This window comes from Solanum verrucosum, unplaced genomic scaffold (genome assembly GCF_900185275.1).
Source record: "Solanum verrucosum unplaced genomic scaffold, falcon-dt-bn FXZP01000294.1, whole genome shotgun sequence".
NCBI classification, from domain to species: domain Eukaryota; kingdom Viridiplantae; phylum Streptophyta; class Magnoliopsida; order Solanales; family Solanaceae; genus Solanum; species Solanum verrucosum.
In genome coordinates, this window is record NW_026019925.1 from 329,090 (window position 1) to 351,706 (window position 22,617).

Sequence of the window (22,617 nt, forward strand, 5' to 3'; positions counted from 1 at the left end):
ACGAAGTAAGTCGGGCTCGTCGAACCACTCGCGGAGCCGCCCTTTGGTCACTTTCATCGTCTCTCTACCTTGGCATTCAGCATCCTCAAGGTCTGTAACTTTGGGCGATCCAGCACAACATCGCGAAACTACTCGGTGATCTACCGACTGCTCCTTTCCGTGGCCAACTTGATTTCTTCCCTCAGGGCTTGGCACACTGGAACTTCAGGTGGTCAAATAGCCACTCTGCGATTCGTCGAGTGATCTTGGCGATCACCAGGCAGCCTTTCTTCATCCTTTCAACCTATTTTATTCCTTTTTGCTTGTTAGTGTCCTTTCTTTGTTCCTCAATCCATATACCTTAAAATCAAGGGTTTTACATCAGTTATTAGCACAAAATAAGCTTTTGAGGACACTAATTCTACATAAACAAAGCCCTAAATAAGTCCAAATCTTGGACTCATAAGCACTTGAATCTACCCTTTCCAAATTCTTTCCGCTTGTTTGTGGTTTATAAATAACAATTTAATGCAAGGATCAATTATTTAAGGTCCAATTATCCGAATTATAACAAACCCAATAACCTAATACCAAACCAATGATCCTAATATGCAGCTAGGGCTATTTTCCACCATCAATTTTAGTCTAAAACCCTCCCCCAATAATAATTAACCAAGAATCTAAGTTCTACGGATCGAAAAAGGGATTAGGGAAGTAAAATCCTTACCTTTAGTGCTAGAATAGGTGGAAAACCTTCAAGAAATACCCATGGGTCGTCTCTTAGCTCTCAAGAACAAAACTTGCAGAAAATAACGTTTTTGGGATTTAATTCGCGACTATGCCGCTACAGCATACCCCATCCCGCCACATCGTCCCCGCCCTGGTGGGAATAATCCCCCTACAACGGCTTACACAGAGACAGAGAATCGAAATTAGAGTTTCAAACCCCCATTTCACAACACATCTTCAACCCATGATGTTGGAAGACTACCCTTTCATGCTAAGATCAGTTTTGGGAGTTCCACTTGCTTGAATTTGGTCATGTAAAGTCGTACGTGTTCCTTAACGTCTTAGCTATCTACTCATGTAATCCAAATCATTATTAAATCGCTTATTCATTACTAGATTTCCCTAGACCTCACATGACTCATATTTCGTCCAAATCTGGACTAGGATAGGAATTTCCAAATTACTACAAAAAACATTTCTCACCCCAATTCTTTCCACGTTGGCTTTACAATAATGACAGGAACAGTTCGTTACAATAGATATCAATTTACCCATCACTCGTCCCCGAGTGACAAACTAGGAATAAAATGGGCTAAAGTAAGGGTAGAGTAGTACGTGAATCGTCGAACAACTAGGGATACCTATCTCGCATGTCCTTCACAGCATCCCAATTAGCTTCCTCAACTGGACGATGCTTCCATTGAACTTTCACCAACTTTATCTCCTTAGTCTTCAGCTTCCGAATATCGCGGTCAAAAATTGCTACTGGTTCTTCCTCATACTGAAGGTCTTTGTCAAACAAAAACTGAGTCCCATTTGATGATATAATCTCTGTCTCATGATACTTCTTCAACATGGACACATGGAACACTGGATGAACTCCAGATAAGCTAGGTGGTAAAGCCAATCTATAAGACACTGGTCCTACACAGTCAAGAATCTCAAATGGACCAATGTATCGCAGACTAAGCTTGCCCTTCTTGCCAAATCTCATCACTCCTTTCATGTGTGACAGGTTAAGAAGAACATTCTCACCAGTCTGAAATGCCATGTGTCTTACCTTATGGTCTACATACTTCTTCTGTCGAGTTTGGGCTGCTAAAAGCTTAGCTTGGATGCTTCTTACCTTATCCTGAGCATCTTTCACCAATTCAACCCCCAAAGGTTTTACATCTCCATCTTCAAACCACCATACGGGTGATCTACATCCCCTCCCATAAAGTGCTTCGAACGGTGCCATATCAATGTTGGAGTGGTAATTGTTATTATAGGAGAACTCGCAAAACGGTAGGAACTTATCCCAATTCCCTCCAAAGTCAATCACACATGCCCTCAACATGTCCTCTAATACCTGAATAGTCCTCTCCGACTGCCCGTCTGGCTACGGATGGAAAGCTATACTAAAAGTGGGTTGTGTGCCTAATTCATCATGTAATTTCCTCCAAAACTTGGATGTGAAATGTGTACCACGGTCTGAGATGATAGAAAAGGGCACCCCATGCAGCCTTACTATCTCTTTCACATAAACATTAGCCAACTGCTGAGCATTATAGTCTATTCTGACTGGAATAAAATGAGCTGACTCAGTCAACCTGTCAACCACTACCCAAATAGAATCAAACTTCCCCAAAGTCTTGGGAAAACCAACCACAAAATCTATAGCGATCCTTTCCCACTTCCATTTTGGAATTGACATTCTTTGGAGAAAACTTGCAGGCCTTTGATGCTCATACTTTACCTGCTGACAGTTTTGGCACTTAGTTATAAACTCGGCTATGTCTTTCTTTATGCCAGGCCACTAATAAAGTCGCTTCAAGTCTCGGTACATCTTGGTCACACCCGGATGAATGGAATACCTCGAACCATGAGCTTCTGTCAATAATTTCAAAATCAAGACATCAATTCAAGGAACACAAACCCTTCTTGTAAAGCTGAGCACGCCCCCCGCTTCAAGAGTGGTATCTTGTGCATTTCTAGACACTGTCTTCTTTCTGAGCTCATTCAAGTTGTCTTCCTCAAATTGTTTGGCCTTGATCTCCTCAATGAATGTAGCCTTCACCTCAATGCTAGCTAAAACCCCATGTTTTTCTAATATGCCCAACTGCATGAACTTAGATTCCAAGGTTTGAATTTCCTTAGCCAAATGTCGCTCGAATAGACTCAAGCAAGCTAGACTACCCATACTCATCGCCTTTCGGCTTAATGTCCCTGCCACCACGTTAGCCTTACCCGGATGATACTGAATGGTCTCATTATAATCCTTAAGTAACTCCATCCACCTTCGTTGTCTCAAATTCATATCATTTTGAGTAAATACATGTTGTAGACTACGATGATCAGTAAACACCTCACACTTGACACCAAAGAGGTAATGCCACAAAATCTTAAAAGCAAACACTACCGTTGCCAACTCTAAATCATATGTTAGGCAATTTCTCTCATGCACCTTCAACTGTCGCAATGCATAAGCTATAACATTTTTATCTTGCATTAACACAGCACCCGAACCCGAATGTGAAGCATCACAATAAACAATGAAATCCTTACCTTCCACCGGTAGTGCCAGGATAAGTGTTATGGTCAAAAGGGTCTTGAGCTTTTGAAATCTCTCTTCACACTCTTTAGTCAATTCAAAAGGCACCTCATTTTTGGTCAACCTTGACAAATGTGTGGCAATAGAAGTAAAAATTTTCACAAATTGACGATAGTAGCTAGTGAGCCCGACAAAACTCCTAACTTCAGTCACAGAGCTTTGTCGGACCCAATTCTTAACCGCTTCAATGTATTGGGGATCTACCATTACCCATTTCCTTGAAACTACAAGTCCCAAAAAGGTAACTGAATCCTACCAAAACTCACACTTAGAAAATTTGGCGTATAAATTTTGTCTCCCAAGAACACCTAGAACAATACGAAGATGGTTGGCATGCTCATCCGACACTCGAGAACCATTGTTGTCCCCCAAGCGAACCCTCATCTTGGCTGACTACAAGCATACAAAGCTTAAAACTGAATAAAATTCATTGAACTAAATTACAAAATCTTTAACTCAAAAGATTAACTCTGAATAAAATAGTATATTCAACTCGCCAGAAATTTTTGATTACTGCAACTAACTTTTGTCCTCCAAATTATGCATTGCGTAATGGTAATGGTGGTTGGTGTAATCCACCTCATACTCATTTTGATCTCACCATGCCTATGTTCCTCAATATCTCAAAGTATCGTGCTGGTATCACCCCTGTTGTTTATCGTAGGTAAGCATTTTTTCAAACTTTGTTTATATTATAAGTGTTAATTGATAACCCGATAAAAATAAGGCTTTTTCTTAAAGAATATAACTTATGTATATCATATGTATTTGTTTAGAAAGTCTATAGATATTCAATATTCGAAATCAATTGATGGACTAATTCAGATTCATGACGAGTGAAGCCAAAAGTGGGAAAAGAGCTTAATTAGCTTTTTTGAGCTTTTCTTGTTTTTTCATTTATTTGTGTTTTCTTGTTCTTTTTCCTTTTTCTTTTTCTTTTGTGGGGTCATGTTGAGTTGGTTTCCTTTATTAGTTTTTTGTTTGATAGTTATTGAAGTACTCCCACCGTCTCATTTTATGTGAGACTTTTCGGATTTCAAGATTCAAATAAGTTTATTTTTGACAGTAAGTTTTTCATAGCTTTTTAAAAAAAATTGAATTATCAACTATTATGACTTATAGTATTTTTTACCTAGTTTACAAATCTATAAATTTCATTTCAAAAAATTTGAACATTCCATGTGCAAATTACCGGTCAAACTTACACTGTTTGACTTTCAAAAAAAAGAAAGTTCTACATAAATTGGGATAGAGGGATTAATAGTTATTTTATGTCATAGGGCATTGTTATCACTTGTCAAAGCTGGGTGTGAACTACATTAATCATTTTTTTCTAAGGGTTATCAAAAATTTGAAGTGAACAAGTAAAAGTGAACAGATGGATGCACTAGTAATGAAAAATTTGAAACATTTTGTTTGTGGAAAATTGGGGAACTTGTCTCCATTTGAATGTCAAACTCTAAACCCCTAGGTGGTGTGAAAATGTCACAGCCAAAGTGTTTTTTCCATCCTTAATTAATGTAAAACTTGAAGGCCGTATAGAAAATTTTCTCGTGTGTATTTACTGCGTAAAGAATCCTGTATTTATACTACTGTGGAAAATTAAATAAATCTTAACATATACATTATTTGTCTAATTCCAAGCCGAGCCCATCCATGCCTTCTTCTACGACACAATATCACTCTTGGCCCATTTGCTTTTCTCAAACAAGACATCATCAGACATATTCATCTTCTCTCTGGTGAAATTAGAACATGCTATCAATGGTTGAGAAGATGGTGTAGAAGAAGGCTTAATTCCAACATCCCCCCTCAAGGTGGAGGGGAGCGGAGTGAGAACCTGACTTGCTTAGAACTCCATGATGTTGCGGGCCATGAAGAGGCTTAGTGAATATGTCAGTGAGTTTCTCTTTGGAAGGAACAAAAGATAGGGAAATGATCCCTAACAAGTACTGTTGACGGACAAAATGACAATCCAACTCAACGTGCTTCTTCCGCTCATGAAAGACTGGATTTCATGCGATATGAATGGCAGCAGCACTATCAGAGTGCACAGGTACAAGAAGTTGAGGCGGAACAGAGAGATCATCCAATAATCGAGTAAGTCAGGTTAATTCAGCCACCAATTGACGCATAGATCGATACTCTACCTCTGTGGAAGAGAGGGATATAGAGATTTGTTTATTGGACTTCCAAGAAATGGGGGAACCCCCTAAACTAATGAAAAAACCACTGATAGATCTCGGTGAGTCTCTACACGAAGCCCAATCCATATCACAAAAAGCATTAAGGGAAAAGGGTGGAGAAGAAGAAAAGAATAGACTCTGATGCGGATACTGTTTCAGGTAACTTACAACCCTCAAAGCTCCATGATAGTGATCAAGACTTGGTTTTTGCATAAATTGACCGAGAATCAAAACTGCATGACATATATCCGGTCGTGTATGAGTTAAGTAATTTAACTTACCAATGATGTGCCAATATAAGGTTGTTCTTCCATATACTCTACTAATTCTATGACAAATTTCACTGCAGGATCTAATAGAGAGGCAACTGGAGGAAGATGTGAGACATCAAATTCGCACAACAAATCAGAGGTATATTTCTTTTGACTGACTATCAAACCATGATTGTCCCTTAAGATTTCCATACCAAGAAAGTAATGCAGGGACCCAAGACTCTTGATCTTAAATTCTGAATTAAGAAAGACCTTTAGATCCTCTATCACAGTGTAGCATCTCTAGTTATCAATATATCATCACATAAATAGCCACAATAGCAATAGTATCCCCTACTTTCTTAAAGAAAAGAGAATAATCAATCAAAGAGGCAATAAAACCTTTGAAACTGAGGGCCCCTGCAAGTCTGGCATACCATTGCCTAGAGGCTTGCTTGAGACCATATAAAAACTTTTGTAACTTGCAAACCAAACTAGCTTTAGGAGGATCAACACAAATTGGGAACTTCATGTAAACTTCTTCTTGCAAATCTCCCTGCAAGAAGGCATTATTTACATCAAATTGAGAAATTTCTCAATTCTTCTTGGCTGCAAAGGCTAGCAAACATTTGATAGTGGTCATTTTGACCACCGGGGAAAAAGTCTTATTGCACTACTAAAAAACATGCCTGTAGCAACAATTATTTAGCAACAACTAAATATGCGTTGCAATAGACAGTAATTCACAACGGTTATAACCTTTGCAATAGACAAATGGACCTAATGAAACACTTTAAGAAGTAAATCGTTGCATTATTGTGACAACCGTTGCCATAGTATCTTTTATTGCAACGATTCCTACAAATTGTCGCCTTAGGTACTCTATGGCAACGGTTCCGCCAAACTCTTTCCCTCAATTATTTCCCTCTACTAATTTTACTACACCCGCCAAAAGAGTTTTTTTTTAATTAATTGTAAAAATAAAATAAAAGGTAAAATATCACTAGGTTAATTTGTTTCTTCAGACTTTTCATCCTCGTAGGTATCGACTTTCTCCTTTCTCTCTGAAGAACAAAAGTAGCATTTTCCTTTAATCCTTCTTCTTTGATTTTCCTTGTAGGAATCTGCAGGTTTTGGGTCTTCTTCTTCGTGGGTTTTACGTTTCTGTAGCTACAGGTATGTCGTATTCCATCTTCTTCAAAGTAAGAAATTTATTAGAAGGGTTCTTGAAAAAGATTTGAAAATAGACAAATGGATTTCTGTGAAGTAGATGTTCTTTGCTAGAGTTTATGTTTATAATGTAATCTTATTGTGCATTAGAGTGTGTATCTCAATTTTGGTGAAGATTGAGAAATCTCTGCAAAAATGTTTAGATGGAAATTCTCAGTTTATGAAGAGTTAATGTTATGAAAGATGAGTTTCGATTCCTCATTCTACATGATAATTCTTATCTATCAAAAAACCTCAAGTTTTTGAACAGGACAAACGATTTCTAAGAATAAAATGAACTGAAATATTTTTCAACTCCAAAAGTCATTGAAATCGAACATTAAGGGATTTTGTTTCTCTCTTTCGAGTTCAATTTTTAAGCTCTAAGTTTATACTTTCTTCCTTCTTGTCTAATTTTTTTAGTGGACAAACTACAAGTTGGTCATCAAGCTCAGCTCACTGCTTAAAAAGAGGTAATGTTCCTGTTTCTCTTATTTTACTTTGATGTATATATGTGTGTATGTTAGATATTTTACGTTTACTTATCTCTGTTCGTTGTTTCTTATTCATTTTTTAGTTAAATCATTCCATATGACTGTGTTTTTCAGATTTAAGGTCTGTATTGTAAGTTTAGAATGTTGGAAAAACTTTCACTTTATGCTTTATTGTAAAAAATATTTCATGATCAATTTTCTCTGTTGTGAGTTAAGAGCTTCAGAAACTAGATCATTCATGTTACTTTCTGCCTTAGTGAACTCCATCTCGTCCATTCATTCCCTAGTGTACCAATGCAAGAAAGCTTTTCTTCTAAACATAGTTGTGTAGTGGTGGTGTGTATTCTTCTTGAAATGAAAACAGAAGTCTGAGGTCATAGCTTTTTTAATGATTGTCATTAAGGTTACCAGGTGCTTTTAACTAGCATTACTAGTTCAGGAATACATTGGGCAGACCTAGCGTCTAGTTGATGATAGAATAAGGTTTTGATTATGAAACCAACCTCTTTATTCTTTGAGCACCGAATAAAACTTTAGGTATTGAGTAGTTCTTTGTTTTCTACTTTAATATTCTTTTTGTGATAAATATTGTATTTTCTGTTTTAAGATCATTTTTGCGTTTGGAATACATTGAGTAGATCCTTGGTGTAGTTGAGCACAAAATAAGGCTTTGAGTGTTAACTCAACCTCTCTAAGGCTGCTCCTAGATTTAGATATGCATGTCTACATTTAACCATACATCCAAGTTCTCTAAGGCTGCCCCTTGTCTTTTCTTATAAATTTGAAGTTTTACGATTGAGCTGCTTAGTTTCTTGAGTGAGATTAGTGACTTTGGTTTTGTTGTCCTTTTATGCTTTTCTTTTACCTTTAAATTTATTTAGAAGTCTTTAATTAGAGACACAACACCCTCAACTTGTTAACTCAAATTTGCCTAGTTAGCTTAGTTATGCTTATCTTTAATTTAAAAGGTTATAACTAGTAAAGTTTTCATGTAGTGAGCCATTCACTGCATAAAAAGAGGTAATATTCCCTTGTCTCTTAATTTTGTAGTCAGTTTCTTTTTAGTCTATTCTCACTTCCATTGATGTGTGTGTGAATCTTGGTTTTTACTCTTCTTTTTGTGTTGTTTATAATCATTTCCAGGTGATTCTTTCCCCATATATGTGCTCTCTAAATGTTGTACATGTATAGTAAGTTTAGAGTGTTGGATAAGATTTCCCTTTTATGTGACTTTCCTATTACTCTTTTTTTCTGATTCATGTTCTATTTTGTGGCCATTGCTGATTCTAGAACTGATTGAGTAGATATTGGGTCTGGTTGAGCTACACATAAGGTTTTGAACATTAACTCAGCCTCTCAAGGGGGAGTCTTGCAATCGTGTGTTGCTTAGTTTCTTGAGTGAGGTTGTTGTCTTTGACAAAATAATATGAAATTTTGTATTTTTTATATGAAATCCATTACATCTTTTAAGTGTTTAGATTTGTCAAAATCATTTCACTTTACTGTCGTGTCTTATTATCTTAAGATTGAGTTTTTAGATTTTAAATCTTTTACATCATTTATCTTTTAACTAATTGAAATTCTAGGTAAAATAGGTATTGTTAAGTAGAGAGCTGATTATGTATAACAAATAGTTCAAGGAAACAAGACATTTCATTTATGTTGTTAAATAAAATAAGATAGAGCCACTGATCAAAATCTGTTGAATGTAAGTTTTTAAGGGAACCAAATATGTTGGTGTGCTATTCAGAATCTTCTCTTTTATTTCTTATCTTGGTAATTTGATTTTGGTGTCATATAGGATATTATATATTAAATGGATAGTGGAGATAAAAGTTGGATGGGTCTCCGGAGATCCACCAATGAGTATATCAGTGGTGTGAATAACTTTCTTGATACAGCTTTTGAACGAGCTGACAAAGGAGATGAAATATTATGTCCTTGTAAAAAGTGTGCTAATTGTAAGTGGCATCATCGAAATGTGGTAGACGATCACTTGGTTGTTTATGGGTTTGTACAAGGGTACACCAAATGGATTTTTCATGGGGAAAGTTTTTCCTCGAGAAATAATCCAGATCATAATAATAAGGAAGGTTCCAACATGCGTGACAATATTGATGGCCTACTTCATGATACTTTTAGAGATGTTGCAGGTGACTTGAGGTGAGGGAGTGAGAGAGGGGCCATCCGAAGATGCAAAGAAATTTTTTAAATTGCAGGAGGAAGGTAAACAAGAGTTATATCATGGGTGTGAGAATTTTTCTAAACTGAATTTCACCATTCGATTATTCTTGTTCAAATGCATTCATGGTTTGAGTAATGTGGCCTTTGGAGACTTGCTAGACCTGTTAAGAGAGGCATTTCCATTTGCTCATATACCTGAGTCGTTCCACAAAGCAAAAAATGTGATTAAAGATTTGGGTCTTGATTATGAAAAAATACATGCATGTCCTAATGATTGCATGTTATTTTGGAAGGAAAATAATTGCTCTGTTTGTGGCTCGTCTAGATGGAAGACTGTTAATGATCCCTTGACTAATGAAAGCTCCAAAATTCCTGCAAAGGTTTTAAGGTACCTTCCCTTAAAACCTAGGCTTCAGAGAATATTCATGTGTCCTGAAACAGCTGCAAATATGAAATGGCATGATACTGAATAACCCAAAGATGGCAACATAAGGCATGCGGCTGACGGGGAAGCTTGGAAGAATTTTGATTCCTTGCACAAAGATTTTGCTAGAGATCCTCGTAATGTTAGATTGGGTCTTTCAAGTGACGGTTTCAACCCGTTTTGAACCATGAGTATTTCCCATAGCACATGGACTGTTATGTTAATCAATTATAATTTATCACCGTGGATTTGCATGAAACCGGAGTATATGATATTATCTATGATCATTCCAGGTCCATCGTCTCCAGGAAAGGATATTGATGTCTACCTTCAACCACTAATTGCAGAATTGAAAGAATTGTGGGAAACTGGGATGGAAACATATGATGCTGATTCTAACCAAACTTTTCAATTGCGTGCAGCTTTATTGTGGACAATTAGTGATTTTCCAGCCCATGCAATGCTTTCTAGTTGGAGCACAAAAGGAAGAAAGGCATGCCCAACTTGTAATAATGGGACATGCTCTTAATATGTCAAGCATAGTCGTAAGATGTGTTACATGGGTCATCGGGCATTCTTACCTCCTCATCATCCATTTCGAAGAGATAAGAAATCATTTGATGGTAAAGAAGATCACAGATCTGCACCTACTCCCTTATTAGGCACAGAAGTATTAGAAGAGTTGTGTGAATTCAATAATGTTTTCAGAAAGGGCCAAAAAAGGAAGCGTCGTGATAGTGAGGGTCCATGGAAAAAAAGATCCATCTTTTTTGAATTGCCATACTGGGAACATAACAAACTGAGGCACAATCTTGATGTTATGCACATTGAAAAAAATATTTGTGACAGTTTGCTCGGGACTTTGTTGGATGTAACTGGAAAGTCAAAAGACCATGTAAATTCTCGATATGATTTGCAAGAAATGGGGATACGAAAGGAGCTTCAACCAGTACAAGATGATAATGGAAGAGTTCATATGGCTAAAGCCTGTTTCTCCATGAAACCAACAGAAAAGAAGTTATTTTGCACTGTTCTTAAAAATGCCAAATTACCAAAAGGTTGTGTTTCAAATATATCAAGATGTGAGGAAGTGACTGATATGAAAATATCAAGTTACAAGAGCCATGAAGCTCATTTCATAATGCATTACTTGCTCCAAATTGTTGTTAGAAAAGTGTTGCCCAAAAAAGTTTCTATGGCTTTGATTCGATTGGGGAACTTCTTTAAAGTCATAAGTAGCAAGGTGATAAGGCAAGCAGATCTTGATACAATGCAGTCTAAGATCAATGAGATTATATCTGACCTTGAAAAGATTTTCCCTCCATCCATTTTTGATATAATGGTACATTTGCCCATCCATTTAGTAAATGAAATTAAGCTTGGGGGTCCGACACATCTTCGTTGGATGTATTCCACTAAAAGAAACCTATGTTTCTTCAAGGGGCTTGTTCGTAATCGATTTCATCTAGAAGCATCAATACTAGAGGGATTCGTGGCACTAGAGCGCGTGAATTTATGTCCTAGATACCTACATGCTGGGGTGAAAACAAAATTTAGTTGATTCCAATTAGAGGATGAGCAGGGAACTGAAACAGAGGGATAATTTGTCACCTATATTCCCTAAATTTGGCCATCTGATTGGAAGGGAGAAAAAAAACAAAGGCAATAATTTTCACATGGATCTCAAGTTATGTGTTGATATACATCGATATGTATTGTTTAATATCGGAGATGAAAAATGGAGACCACTATCATGTAAGATCTGTCACTATTATTATAAACTTCAATATTTTTTATATGATAAGAACTTTGAAACATGCTAATTTGAAACATTCTTGCTTGCAGGGAACATAAGACTGTAATTGACAATCATAGTAGATCAAATGCATGGATTAGAGCATAGAATCATAGTCAGGAATTTGGCAACTGGTTTAAGGAGAAAGTTAAATCTGTTGAAGTGCCTGAACATTTACGACAACTCGCTAAAGGGCCTAATACTGCGGCAAAAAGATATACAACATATTTCATCAATGGATATCAATTTCATACAATGAAACGAGATAGTCAAGGTAAGACCCAGAACTATGGAGTGACTTTATCAGCAACGACTGATAGTTTTGCTAGTGCTAGAGACCAAAACCCCATTGATGGAGAAGTTGTCTATTATGGAGTTATTCAAGATATCATAAAGATTGATTATTGGGGTTGCTTTAGTGTTGTGTTGTTTAAATGTGATTGGTTTCGTAATGAAGTAGATGAATATAGATTAACTCGGGTATACTTCAACAAGTTATGCAGTACTGAAGATCCATTTGTACTGGCATCTCAAGTGCATAAAGTTTTCTATGTAGAGGATCCAATTGAGAAAGATGTTTATTATGCAAGGACCAAAGTTCATGTTGATTTATTTGATTTAGAAGAAGAGAATTGCCCTAATATTGGAGATACATTTTTTAGGGAGCCAGACAATGACATTGGACCATCAAATGGAATACCTGATGTTGATGTTGATCTCAGATGGTCAAGAGAAGATGTACCTGGTGATGTCATTGATATGCCAACTCATGATCAACATTCAGAATATATAGAAGAAGATATGGACACATTAGAAGAAGATGAGTACTTTGATGATGTCGATTGGGATTGGATGGTGGCTGATGATTGACGAAGGGATTTTTCTTATATATCTCTATTGCATTTTCTTATATGTACTATTGGTTTGAAAGTCAATTGAAAGAATGTTGATTTTGCCTATTTTATTATTATTGTGTACTTCTGTCTTTTTGGGTTATCTAAATATTATTAGAGATTGCTTTAGTGCTTCATTTGCTGAAACGAGCTGAGTGATTTTTCTTTAGAAAGCCTATGTGAATCAGGTAGCAAGAAGTGGTGATTCTGATTTCTGCTTCACGTTTTCTCCTTTTTACTAGTTCGTCTTATTGTGACTCTAATCTTATTTTCACTAATTCTGCTTTATCTTCTTGATTCTGTTGGGATGTCTAACTCCTTATCTTTATATCTCTATTTTACAGCAGGCAATACTTGGTAGTCATGAAACAGCGAGAGTCTTCAAGAATAAGGAATAAAGAAACAAGAGCAACTGTTCCAGCTGGAACACTCACATCTTTGGCGAATCAAAAGAAGTTGTTGCTAGCTAGAAGAAGAAAGGATCTACTGATCGAAAAGCGTCAGCGTCTAACAGATGTAATAGAAGAACGAGATGTGCTAGAATCACACAATCCAGAGGCAGGAGTTCATATACAAGCTGACTCAACTAACAATGTAGTCCAACCCGTAGAAGAACAAATTCAATTGAATTCTACTTCTCTTAAAGTAAATGAACAATGTGAAGAACAAGGGAAGAACATCCATATTTTATTTATAATATTACTTTTCTTTTTTAATTATAAAATCAAATTACAATACTACTTTGGAAGGGTTATCTTTATTTGTGTATTATTGTAGACTCTTCCACTAAAAAAGACAAAGAGATCAAACAAAGATGTTAGTTGTACATGGAAGGCATGATCGTAAACTGATTGTACTGAATAAAGCTGGTTAGCCAGTTGGTCCTAGTAATGATGTCGTGATAGAGTTGAGCAGCTTCTACGGTACACTTGCCAGGAAAGCGACCCTTTGTCCTCTTGATATAGAAAATTGGAAGTTGCTTGACACAAAAAAGGATTTGTGGGATTATACCAAGGTTTGAAGTTTTCAATTCTCTGTTAAGTTAAATATATTTAACATTTATTGCACTAACTCAATGTCCAAATTTTCAGGAGAAGGCGTAAGTTTGATTTGAAAACACACCACTTTGATGCCTACGCTAATGATTAAATTCAGATGGAAAAAAAGCTTGATGATGTTCCAACATCTCAATTTAAGGAACTTCTTAAATATTGGAACTCAGAAAAATTTCAGGTAAGTCTTACTAGTTGGTAATACGAAATAAGAGTTATTTGACTCATCGATCTTAGGAAAAGATAAAAAAAATCTCCTTCATTTTAGTGTTTCGTGGGTCCAACTTCTTTACAATTTTATTTTAGATTAATTAAAGAAAGTTACTGATTTTACTTCTATATTGTGATTGATTCTAGTTTATCACTCCCATAATTAACTGTGGCAGTCATAGTACTTGCTTAAATATAGTAATTGAACCTTTATCCCACTGTTAAATTAATACTTTTGAGTATATAATATTTTTCTTAAACGATTGTTTTCTTTCCATCCTTGCTACTTGGTTTAATTATATGATAGCTTTGGTAGTGGTTCAATTATGGTAAGTTGGGATTTATATTATCATTTTCCCTTCTGTCCTTGTTGGATCCGAGAACAACCTGTAATACATGTTTCTTGGTCAAATTTTATTCCTTATGGATTGAGTTACTTCTCTTTTAGTTAGAGAATATTGTGATTAGCTGATTTGGTGGTTATTTTTGCTCTTCATTTCCAAAATATTTTAAGCTATATAAAGAGCTCTTTTCTTTTGTAACTGATCACTGGCAGTGTCTCTTCTTTCTGGGAGACCACTGAGCTCTCATCTTTTTTACGGATCACTAGTCACTGGAAAAAAGCTTTCCTCTTCTATAAAAATCACTTGATCATTGTGGAACTTCTCTTCTATTTGTAGAAAATGTCTAAAGCCAACCGTGAGAATCGGAAAAAGTTGAAGATTCCACATACTGTTGGCAAGAAAAGCTTTGATTTAGTTTGCAATGATTTGGTATGAGCTCCTGCGTAGCATTGAATAAAAACATGTCGCATTTTAAAGAAGATGTTTGATATCCACTTTTAATGTGTACAGGAAAAAAGAGAGGGAAACTAATGATACTCCATCACCTAAGGAATTTTTTGTGGTTACAAGAAAAAGAAAGCCCAATCGATCATACAAGGGTACAGATGAAGATACAGCTAGTAAAATTGTGAGATTTCTATCTAATTTTTATTTTGTTTGATTTGAATTTGTTTTTTCATATTTACTCTTTATATGTGTACTTGAATTCTCTTGTTTTTTAATAATAAAACTGCATTATAGGCTGAGATGGAGAATATTGAAATGCAACAAAATGAAGATGGTAATGAGACAATTGATGCATTTGCTTCTGTCATGGGATCAGAACATCCAGGACGTTTGAGATTATATGGAAGAGGGGTTACAAAAACTACTTTGAAAGGGAAAGTGGGAAATTTTGAAGCCTCATTAAATGCAACAAATGACCTCGTGAAAAAAATGGAAGACAGAATGCTGAGAATGGAGGAAAAAATGGAGGAACAGAAGGAACAATTTGACCAACAAAAGACCACGATGAGACAAGAAATTGTAGAAGATGTCATAACAAAACTTCAACGTTCAGGCCTACCAATTGATGTTAATGTTTTGGCAACATTACTTGATGTTTCGTCAACACGAGAAACAAATATTCGGCCAATTCATCGTTCATCTACCAGTAGCAACAATCAAGGTCAGAATCATCCTCCTTCTTCTTTATTTTATTCTACTACTGCTTTTGCAGTTTTCTGTTTGGTTCATCTTCATTTATGGCTTATTATGTTAATCTACTTCTACTTCTTTTTCTTATGCTACTACACTTGCAATCTTCTTGTATTATTGTTGGTGCAACTGCGATCATCTTTTTATTTTTATCGAAGTTGATATTATCGAGATTAGTGTTACTGTTGTTTGCATAGTTTAGGAGTATTGAACTAAACTTAAAACATCAATTGATTAAAAAGGTTTTAAAAGGTGTGCTCAAGATCTGGGTTGATTTTAGGTGTTGTTGGTTTCTAGTAAAAATATATTGACCCTATTTGTTGGTTTTTCCCTTTTGGTTCATCGTTTGTTTCTGATGTATAGTGACCGACTTTGTTCTTCTTGTATTGCCTCTTCATGTAGCCCTTATTTGTTGTTGTCTCTTGTGTTTAATTGTTCTATTTTGATCAACAAATATCATGTTTATGACTGTGTAATCTTTCTAGTTCTGATTCTGAGGATTGTAATTTCTGATTTATCGGAATTTAATGTCTTCCGTCCTTTGGTGGGTAGAGCTTGAAAACTGTGGTAATGGATTGAGTTGTCTTGTTCAAGTGCAATGCTTGTAATGTAGTCAGCTAACTGATTTGTTCTGACTTGGTTGTTCCCTCTCAGCTTCTTCACCTGGTGCTAATTCTTCTAAGTGTTTACTGGCTGCTAAATTGTCCTCATCCATGTACACTGTTATAGCTATATTTTTCAAGTTGTTTCCTGATAGGTTTGGCTCCTCCTCATGAACAGTTAGAGCTTCTCTATGTTAGTACTATCACTTAGAGTCTTGGTTTCTGTGAGTTATTTTCATCATGGCCCCTTTTATCTTTAATCTACTCGTTGTTCTTGTACAGTTTGTCCTCCTTTGGTAAGTCCACATTATTGTAATTCTCTGCTCCCTTCCAAACTACAATATCAGTAACTTTGCATTTTTCTTTTTTAAAAAAAGTGATGTGGTAGTATAGGTTATGTCCAGAAAGAGTAAAAATTAGGAGTTGTGTGTCTTCTTTTCCCTTTTCATTTTTGAACTTCCTCTTTCCGAATTGTTGACCCCTTTGAAATTGTAGGTGAACAAAATGAGCAAAGTGGGGATGAAAGCAGTGAAAACGTTACTTAAAGAGAATTGGTTTATCAATATATCTACAAACATTCTAGCACTATTTTCACTTTTTGGCCTAATTTTTGTGAACTTAAATGAATGCCAACTCTTGAACATTATAGGACTATTTTTATGTTTGGCTTAATGTTTGTGAACCTCATGTATGTTAACTCTTGAATTGTAAATCAAGATCATGTGTTTTTATCTTTGATATGTGGATGCTACTAGTTGAAGTACATATTGATTTAATATTTTCTATCATTGTATTATAGTTTATCTCAAAAATAAAGAATATACACAGTGCCTACAATAGCCTGCAATAACCATTAAAAAAGTCTATTGCAATAGCTTAATAACATTGTTGCAATAGTTTAGCAAAACCGTTGTGTACAGTAAAGTTGTTGCGATATATCATTTGCAACGAAACGCAGCCGTTATAGCAACCATAGAATAGTGTCGGCCTAGACTAAAGAATAATTGTTGCTATACATAGTGTATTGCAATGGTTTACAACTGTTGCCATAAAACCGTTACTATAGACATATCGCAACAGGCTTATATGCAACACACCATCTTCCGTTGCCATAATGCAATTGCAACAGTCTTTGAGTCTATGGCAATGAATTTTCTTGTGTTGCAACAGACCTATTTTCTAGTAGTGTTGAAATCTATCCCCTCTTTCTTTATATCACCCCTGATCACCAACCTTGCTTTCAGCCTCTCAAGTGTCCCATCAGCATGTTGCTTCACCTTGTAAACCCACTTGCAAGGTAAAGCTTGTCTACCCAGAGGTAAAGCAACTAAGTCCCATATATGATTTGCTTGTAAAGCCTCCATTTCATCATCCATAGCCTTCCTCCAACCTGGATGAGTAAAAGCTTCTTTATAACTGGTGGGCTCAGTGATTGTAGAAACTAATTGTATGATGGATTTATTAGAAAGAGAAAGAGCATTAAAAGAAATAACACTAGGTTTAGTAGGAGTGTCAAAATAGGAGTTTGTCACATCACTAAAAAAATGGTGTTGCAATAATAATCTTGAAGATATGACGGTAAAGTACCTTTATTCTGTGAGATCTTCAGGGATTATTAATGGGAGGATCAGGGGATGAAATATGAGAGTGAGTTGAACCGAGGGGAAATCTGAGTATGAGTTGAATCAGGTGATGATGAAGTGAATGGATGATATGGTGAAGAAGAGGAACTAGTAGATGGAATGGTATGAGGAATCAGATCAGTTTGAGAACCAGGCTGATCAGTAGATAAATTGGCATAATCTGGAAATATAGAAGAAGGAATGTCATCAGATTTATCTACAAAGGGAAAAATATGCTCAAAGAAATGAACATCTTTGGATACAAATATCCTTTTACTTTCAAGATTCAGTAACTTGTACCTTTTTTTATCACTAGGATAACCTAGGAAAACACACTTCATAGGTCTAGGTTGAAACTTATCCCTGCAATGAGTTAAAGTGTTAGCATAGCATAAACATCCAAAACACTTCAAAGTATGATAAGATGGTCACTTCCCGAATATGATGTCATAAGGTATTTTTTCCTTTTAGCACCTTAGAAGGTAACCTGTTAATCAAATAAGTGGTTGTAAGGATGGACACTCCCCAGTAAACGATAGGAACATGAGATTGAAATATTAAAGCCCTTGCAAGCTCTAGTAAGTGTTTGTATTTTCTCTCCACTATCCCATTTTATTGTGGAGTGGCCACACAAGAGGTCTGATGCACAATCCCATGAGAACTAAAGAATTGAGAACTTGCTTCACTCTTTCCTAGTTCTAAGGCATTATCCGATCTAATGACTTTAACCTTCGCATTGAACTGTCTTTCCACCATTTGTAAATAACTTTGCAAGACTGTGAATGCATTGCTCTTTGTAGCCAACAAGTCGAAGTAGCTCTACTAAAACCATCAACAATAGTCAAAAAATACCTATAATGATTATGAGTAGCTAGTTTATAAGGTCCCCAAGTATCAACATGGATAAGATCAAAAATAGATTTGCTAGAAATTTGACTAATGGGAAAGGGTAGCCTGGATTGCCTAGATTTAGGACACACATCACAAACACAGTCATAATTACTCGAAAAAGAAAGGAAACTGACATTTTTCATTGAAGAGTAAGGCAAATTCCCCAATCTAATATGCCACAATTTTACATTAGAAGTTGCACTTGTATATACAGAATGAGAAACTGAAACTGATTCAACAAGAACTGAAATAGGTAAAGATAAAGGACTAGATCCACTAAATATAGTATGTGGTGAAACTGAAACATTATTGCTAAAAAAAGAACTACACTTCTGAGGACTAGGTTGTAGCAAGTAGAGACCCTCCTTGGCTTCACAAAAAACTTGACCCCTCCTCATTGAAGAGTCCTGAAACACTCATTCATGTCATGTAAAAAATAGTGTGTAAGGAAATTGAACACAGAATTTATGAACAGATATGAGATTGAACTTGAAACTGGGAACATACAAAACGTTTTGTAAAATGATATCAGAAAATATAGGCACAGTCCCTGAATGAGTGACTTAAATGGTTTGACAATTAGGAAGATTAATGGTCAAAGGGAATTGAAGAGGGGACATGGAGGTAAAACATTGGGGATTATAACACGTGTTCATATGCACATGAATCAATGATCCAGGTGCTAGAATCAATAACAGAAAAACAGGATCCAAGATACTTTGAAATTGTACCAGCCACAACATTACTGTTGATCTCTGAGCCTGTGTTTTTCTGTGATGCCTCCTCCATTTTCATTTGTCTAAACATATGAAGAAATTAATTGTATTGTTCTTTGTTGTAATTGTGAGCAACATTTGTGGCATATGTTTGATCATTGTTTCTTCCTTCATTGTCTTCGGTAATCAATGCTCAATTTCCCCTGATTTGTCCCTGCATTCCTTTATTATTTGTGAACACAAAGTCTTCTGGAAAACCTATTTTTCTAAAACAATTGTCCTCTACATGGCCTGTTTTTCCATAATATGTGCAGGTAACATTAGGATCATACTTAGCCCTTTTTCCTTTGAATTTCTGAAATTGATTTGTTGTTTCTGGAACCTTTGTGGCTCTTGGGAAGTGATATTTCTTGATTGTGAGATCCCAGATCTCTATGAAGGTGTTGGATACCTTTGTGCCTGCTTTCCATGTTTGTATTGATTGGTATTACCCACCATGAAAGAAGAAGAAGAATCAGATGAAAGATGAGGAATGAGATAAGTCTCTCTCTGATTCTCAACTTGTAAACTAAAAGAGTAGGCATGGTTGATACTTGGTAAGGGGTTTACCATCAAAATATTCCCCCTAGTCTGTGCATAAGTGTCATTTAAACCCATGAGAAACTACATAAGTCTTTCATCTTCCAAAGATTTTTGGAGTTTATGTTTTCCTTCACAAGAGCACACACAAATGCACTTAACACTCGAGTTGATGGAATCAAGGTCATCCCACAACTTCTTCAGTTTGGTAAAATATGCAGAAATATTATTTGTTCCTTGTGATGACCTACTCAACTCCTTCTGTAGATGAAACAACTTTGCACCATTGGTCTGGCCAAACCTGTGCTCCAAGCTAGTCCATAGTTCATGAGTCGTTCTTGAATAGATGACACTATTAGCAATTTCTTTTGACAGAGAATTCAAGAGCCAGGAAGTCACCATGTCGTTGGCTCTATACCAAGGTTGCAGATCTGAAGAACCTGATGTTGGAATGACAAGAGTACCATTGATAAAACCCACTTTATTCTTTGCCGATAGTGCTATGATTAAGGATCTCTTCCACCCCTGATAGCCTTTACCATCAAATAGACTATTAACCAAGGTCAGTCCAAGATTATTAGAAGCATGAAGATAGAGAGGATGATTTGAATCAATTGAAGCTATGATACTGGCAGCAGTAGTAGCTAGGGTTGAATTGTCGCCCATTGATGTGAATTAGAATAATAGAAAATTCTGACCGCTCTTATACCATGTAAAAATTGAAGGTCGTATAGAAAATTTTCTCGTGTGTATTTACTGCGTAAAGAATCCTCTATTTATACAAGTGTGGAAAATTAAATAAATCTTAACCTATACATTATTTATCTAATTCCAAGATGAGCCTAGCCGTGTCTTCTTCTGTGACCCAATATCACTCTTGGCCCATTTGCTTTTCTCAAACAAGACATGATAAGACATATTTATCTTCTCTCTAGTGAAATTAGAACATGCTATCAATGGTTGAGAAGATGGTGGAGAAGAAGGTTGAATTCCAACAATTAACGGTCCATGTTTCATGGTAACATAGGATTTAAATTCTACAACACAATGACCATGTATACATGTTCACATTAGGTACAATTTACTTTCACACTTGAGAGTAAACGCGATAGTGTAAAAGTTCTTTTATAGTGTCAGCGTGTAGAAGTTAAAAGTCATTTGTAATTTTTTTATGCAGGGTGCCATGTAGGAAGCAAGGTGGAATAAGGTTCACTATCAATGGTTTTAGTTACTTCAACTTGGTTTTAGTCACGAATGTCGCGGGTGCAGGTGACATTACGAAGATTATGTTGAAGGGTACGAGGACTAACTGGATAATGTTGAGTCGTAATTGGGGTCAGAACTGGCAAACCAACTCCGTTTTGGTTGGTCATTCATTGTCATTCAGGGTCACAACTAGCGATAAACACAAATCTACCTCGTGGAACATAGCCCCATCACATTGGCAATTTGGTCAGATATTTGTTGGAAAGAACTTTAGAGTCTAAATAGGGAAATGAGGTGATCATAACACAGTATGTAACAGTCGTGGTTTGTTAGAAAATTAAGATTTGTCTAGAAACTCCTAGATTGGAGATATTTTGTATTAGATATGTTAGAAAAGTAAGATTTTGTCTAGAAACTCCTAAGTTGGAGATATTTTGTATTAGATATGTTAGAAAAGTAAGAATTGTCTAGAAACTCCTAGGTTGGAGATATTTTGTAGTAGATATGTTAGTCTTGATTTAAAATGAATGGTGGTTAGTGAGCCACATAGGTACATAGTTTGGTGTGAGATATTTTGCTTATTATGTGGTTGTAATTCTCACACTTTATCTATAAATACACCATATGTAATGAAACATCGAGTGAAAAAAAATTGAACTCAAGAAAACTTAAGCGTTCTTCTTCACTTTCAGATTTTCTGTAGCAATTTACAACTGCTATTTCCTACTGTTTACACCTTGTAGACCTAAAGTTCTTCTTCCTTTTCGTTGTAACATGGTATCAAAGCCTATTTCCTAAGGGATCTGAATCAAATTTTGTTTGTTTCGCTCATCTACTTTCTGTTCTTTCTTGAATTTGCTTGCTGAAAAAAATTCATACCACCTGAAAATCAACCAACGATGGGTCCTCCAACTTTTACCGGAGAGAATTATCACATATGGATCATCAAAATGAAGACTTATCTAAACGCTCTCAACTTATAGGAAGTTGTTGAGCTTGGAGAACTTGTTGTCCAGCCATTGAGAGTTAATGTAACTCTCAATGAAATTAAGAAGTATGATGAGTTGGTGACAAGATCCCCACGAGCTCTCACCTGCATACATTCAAGTCTTACAGACGTGATGTTTACGAGGATTATGACTTGTGAAACAGCCAAAGAGGCATGGTATAAGTTAAAGGAAGAGTTTAAAGGCTGCAGTAAAGTAAAGTCTGTTAGACTCTTAGCATTGAAGAGAGAGTTTGAGCTTTTGAAGATGAAAGACTCAGATAGTGTGAAAGAATACTCTTCAAAGCTGATGGAGATTGTGAACCAAATAAGAATACTTGGTGAAACCTTTCCAGATCAGAAAGTTGTAGAAAAGATATTGGTCAGCCTTCCAGAAAAGTTTTAATCAAAAATCTCAGTTATTGATGAGTCTTGTGACTTGACTACTCTTACAATAGCCGAACTAATCTCCAAAT

General features: G+C 35.9%; 1 protein-coding gene across 1 annotated transcript; it reads left to right on the forward strand.

The window, feature by feature from the left end:
* The first annotated feature begins 3,488 nt into the window (after positions 1 to 3,488).
* Positions 3,489 to 21,474, forward strand: LOC125827577 (expansin-A6-like). Its single transcript, XM_049506878.1, has 3 exons — positions 3,489 to 3,542; positions 3,802 to 3,965; positions 21,128 to 21,474. Exons 1-3 carry the CDS (start codon positions 3,489 to 3,491, stop codon positions 21,435 to 21,437), a joined length of 528 nt encoding a protein of 175 aa, XP_049362835.1. The 3' UTR covers positions 21,438 to 21,474.
* The last annotated feature ends 1,143 nt before the right edge of the window (positions 21,475 to 22,617 follow it).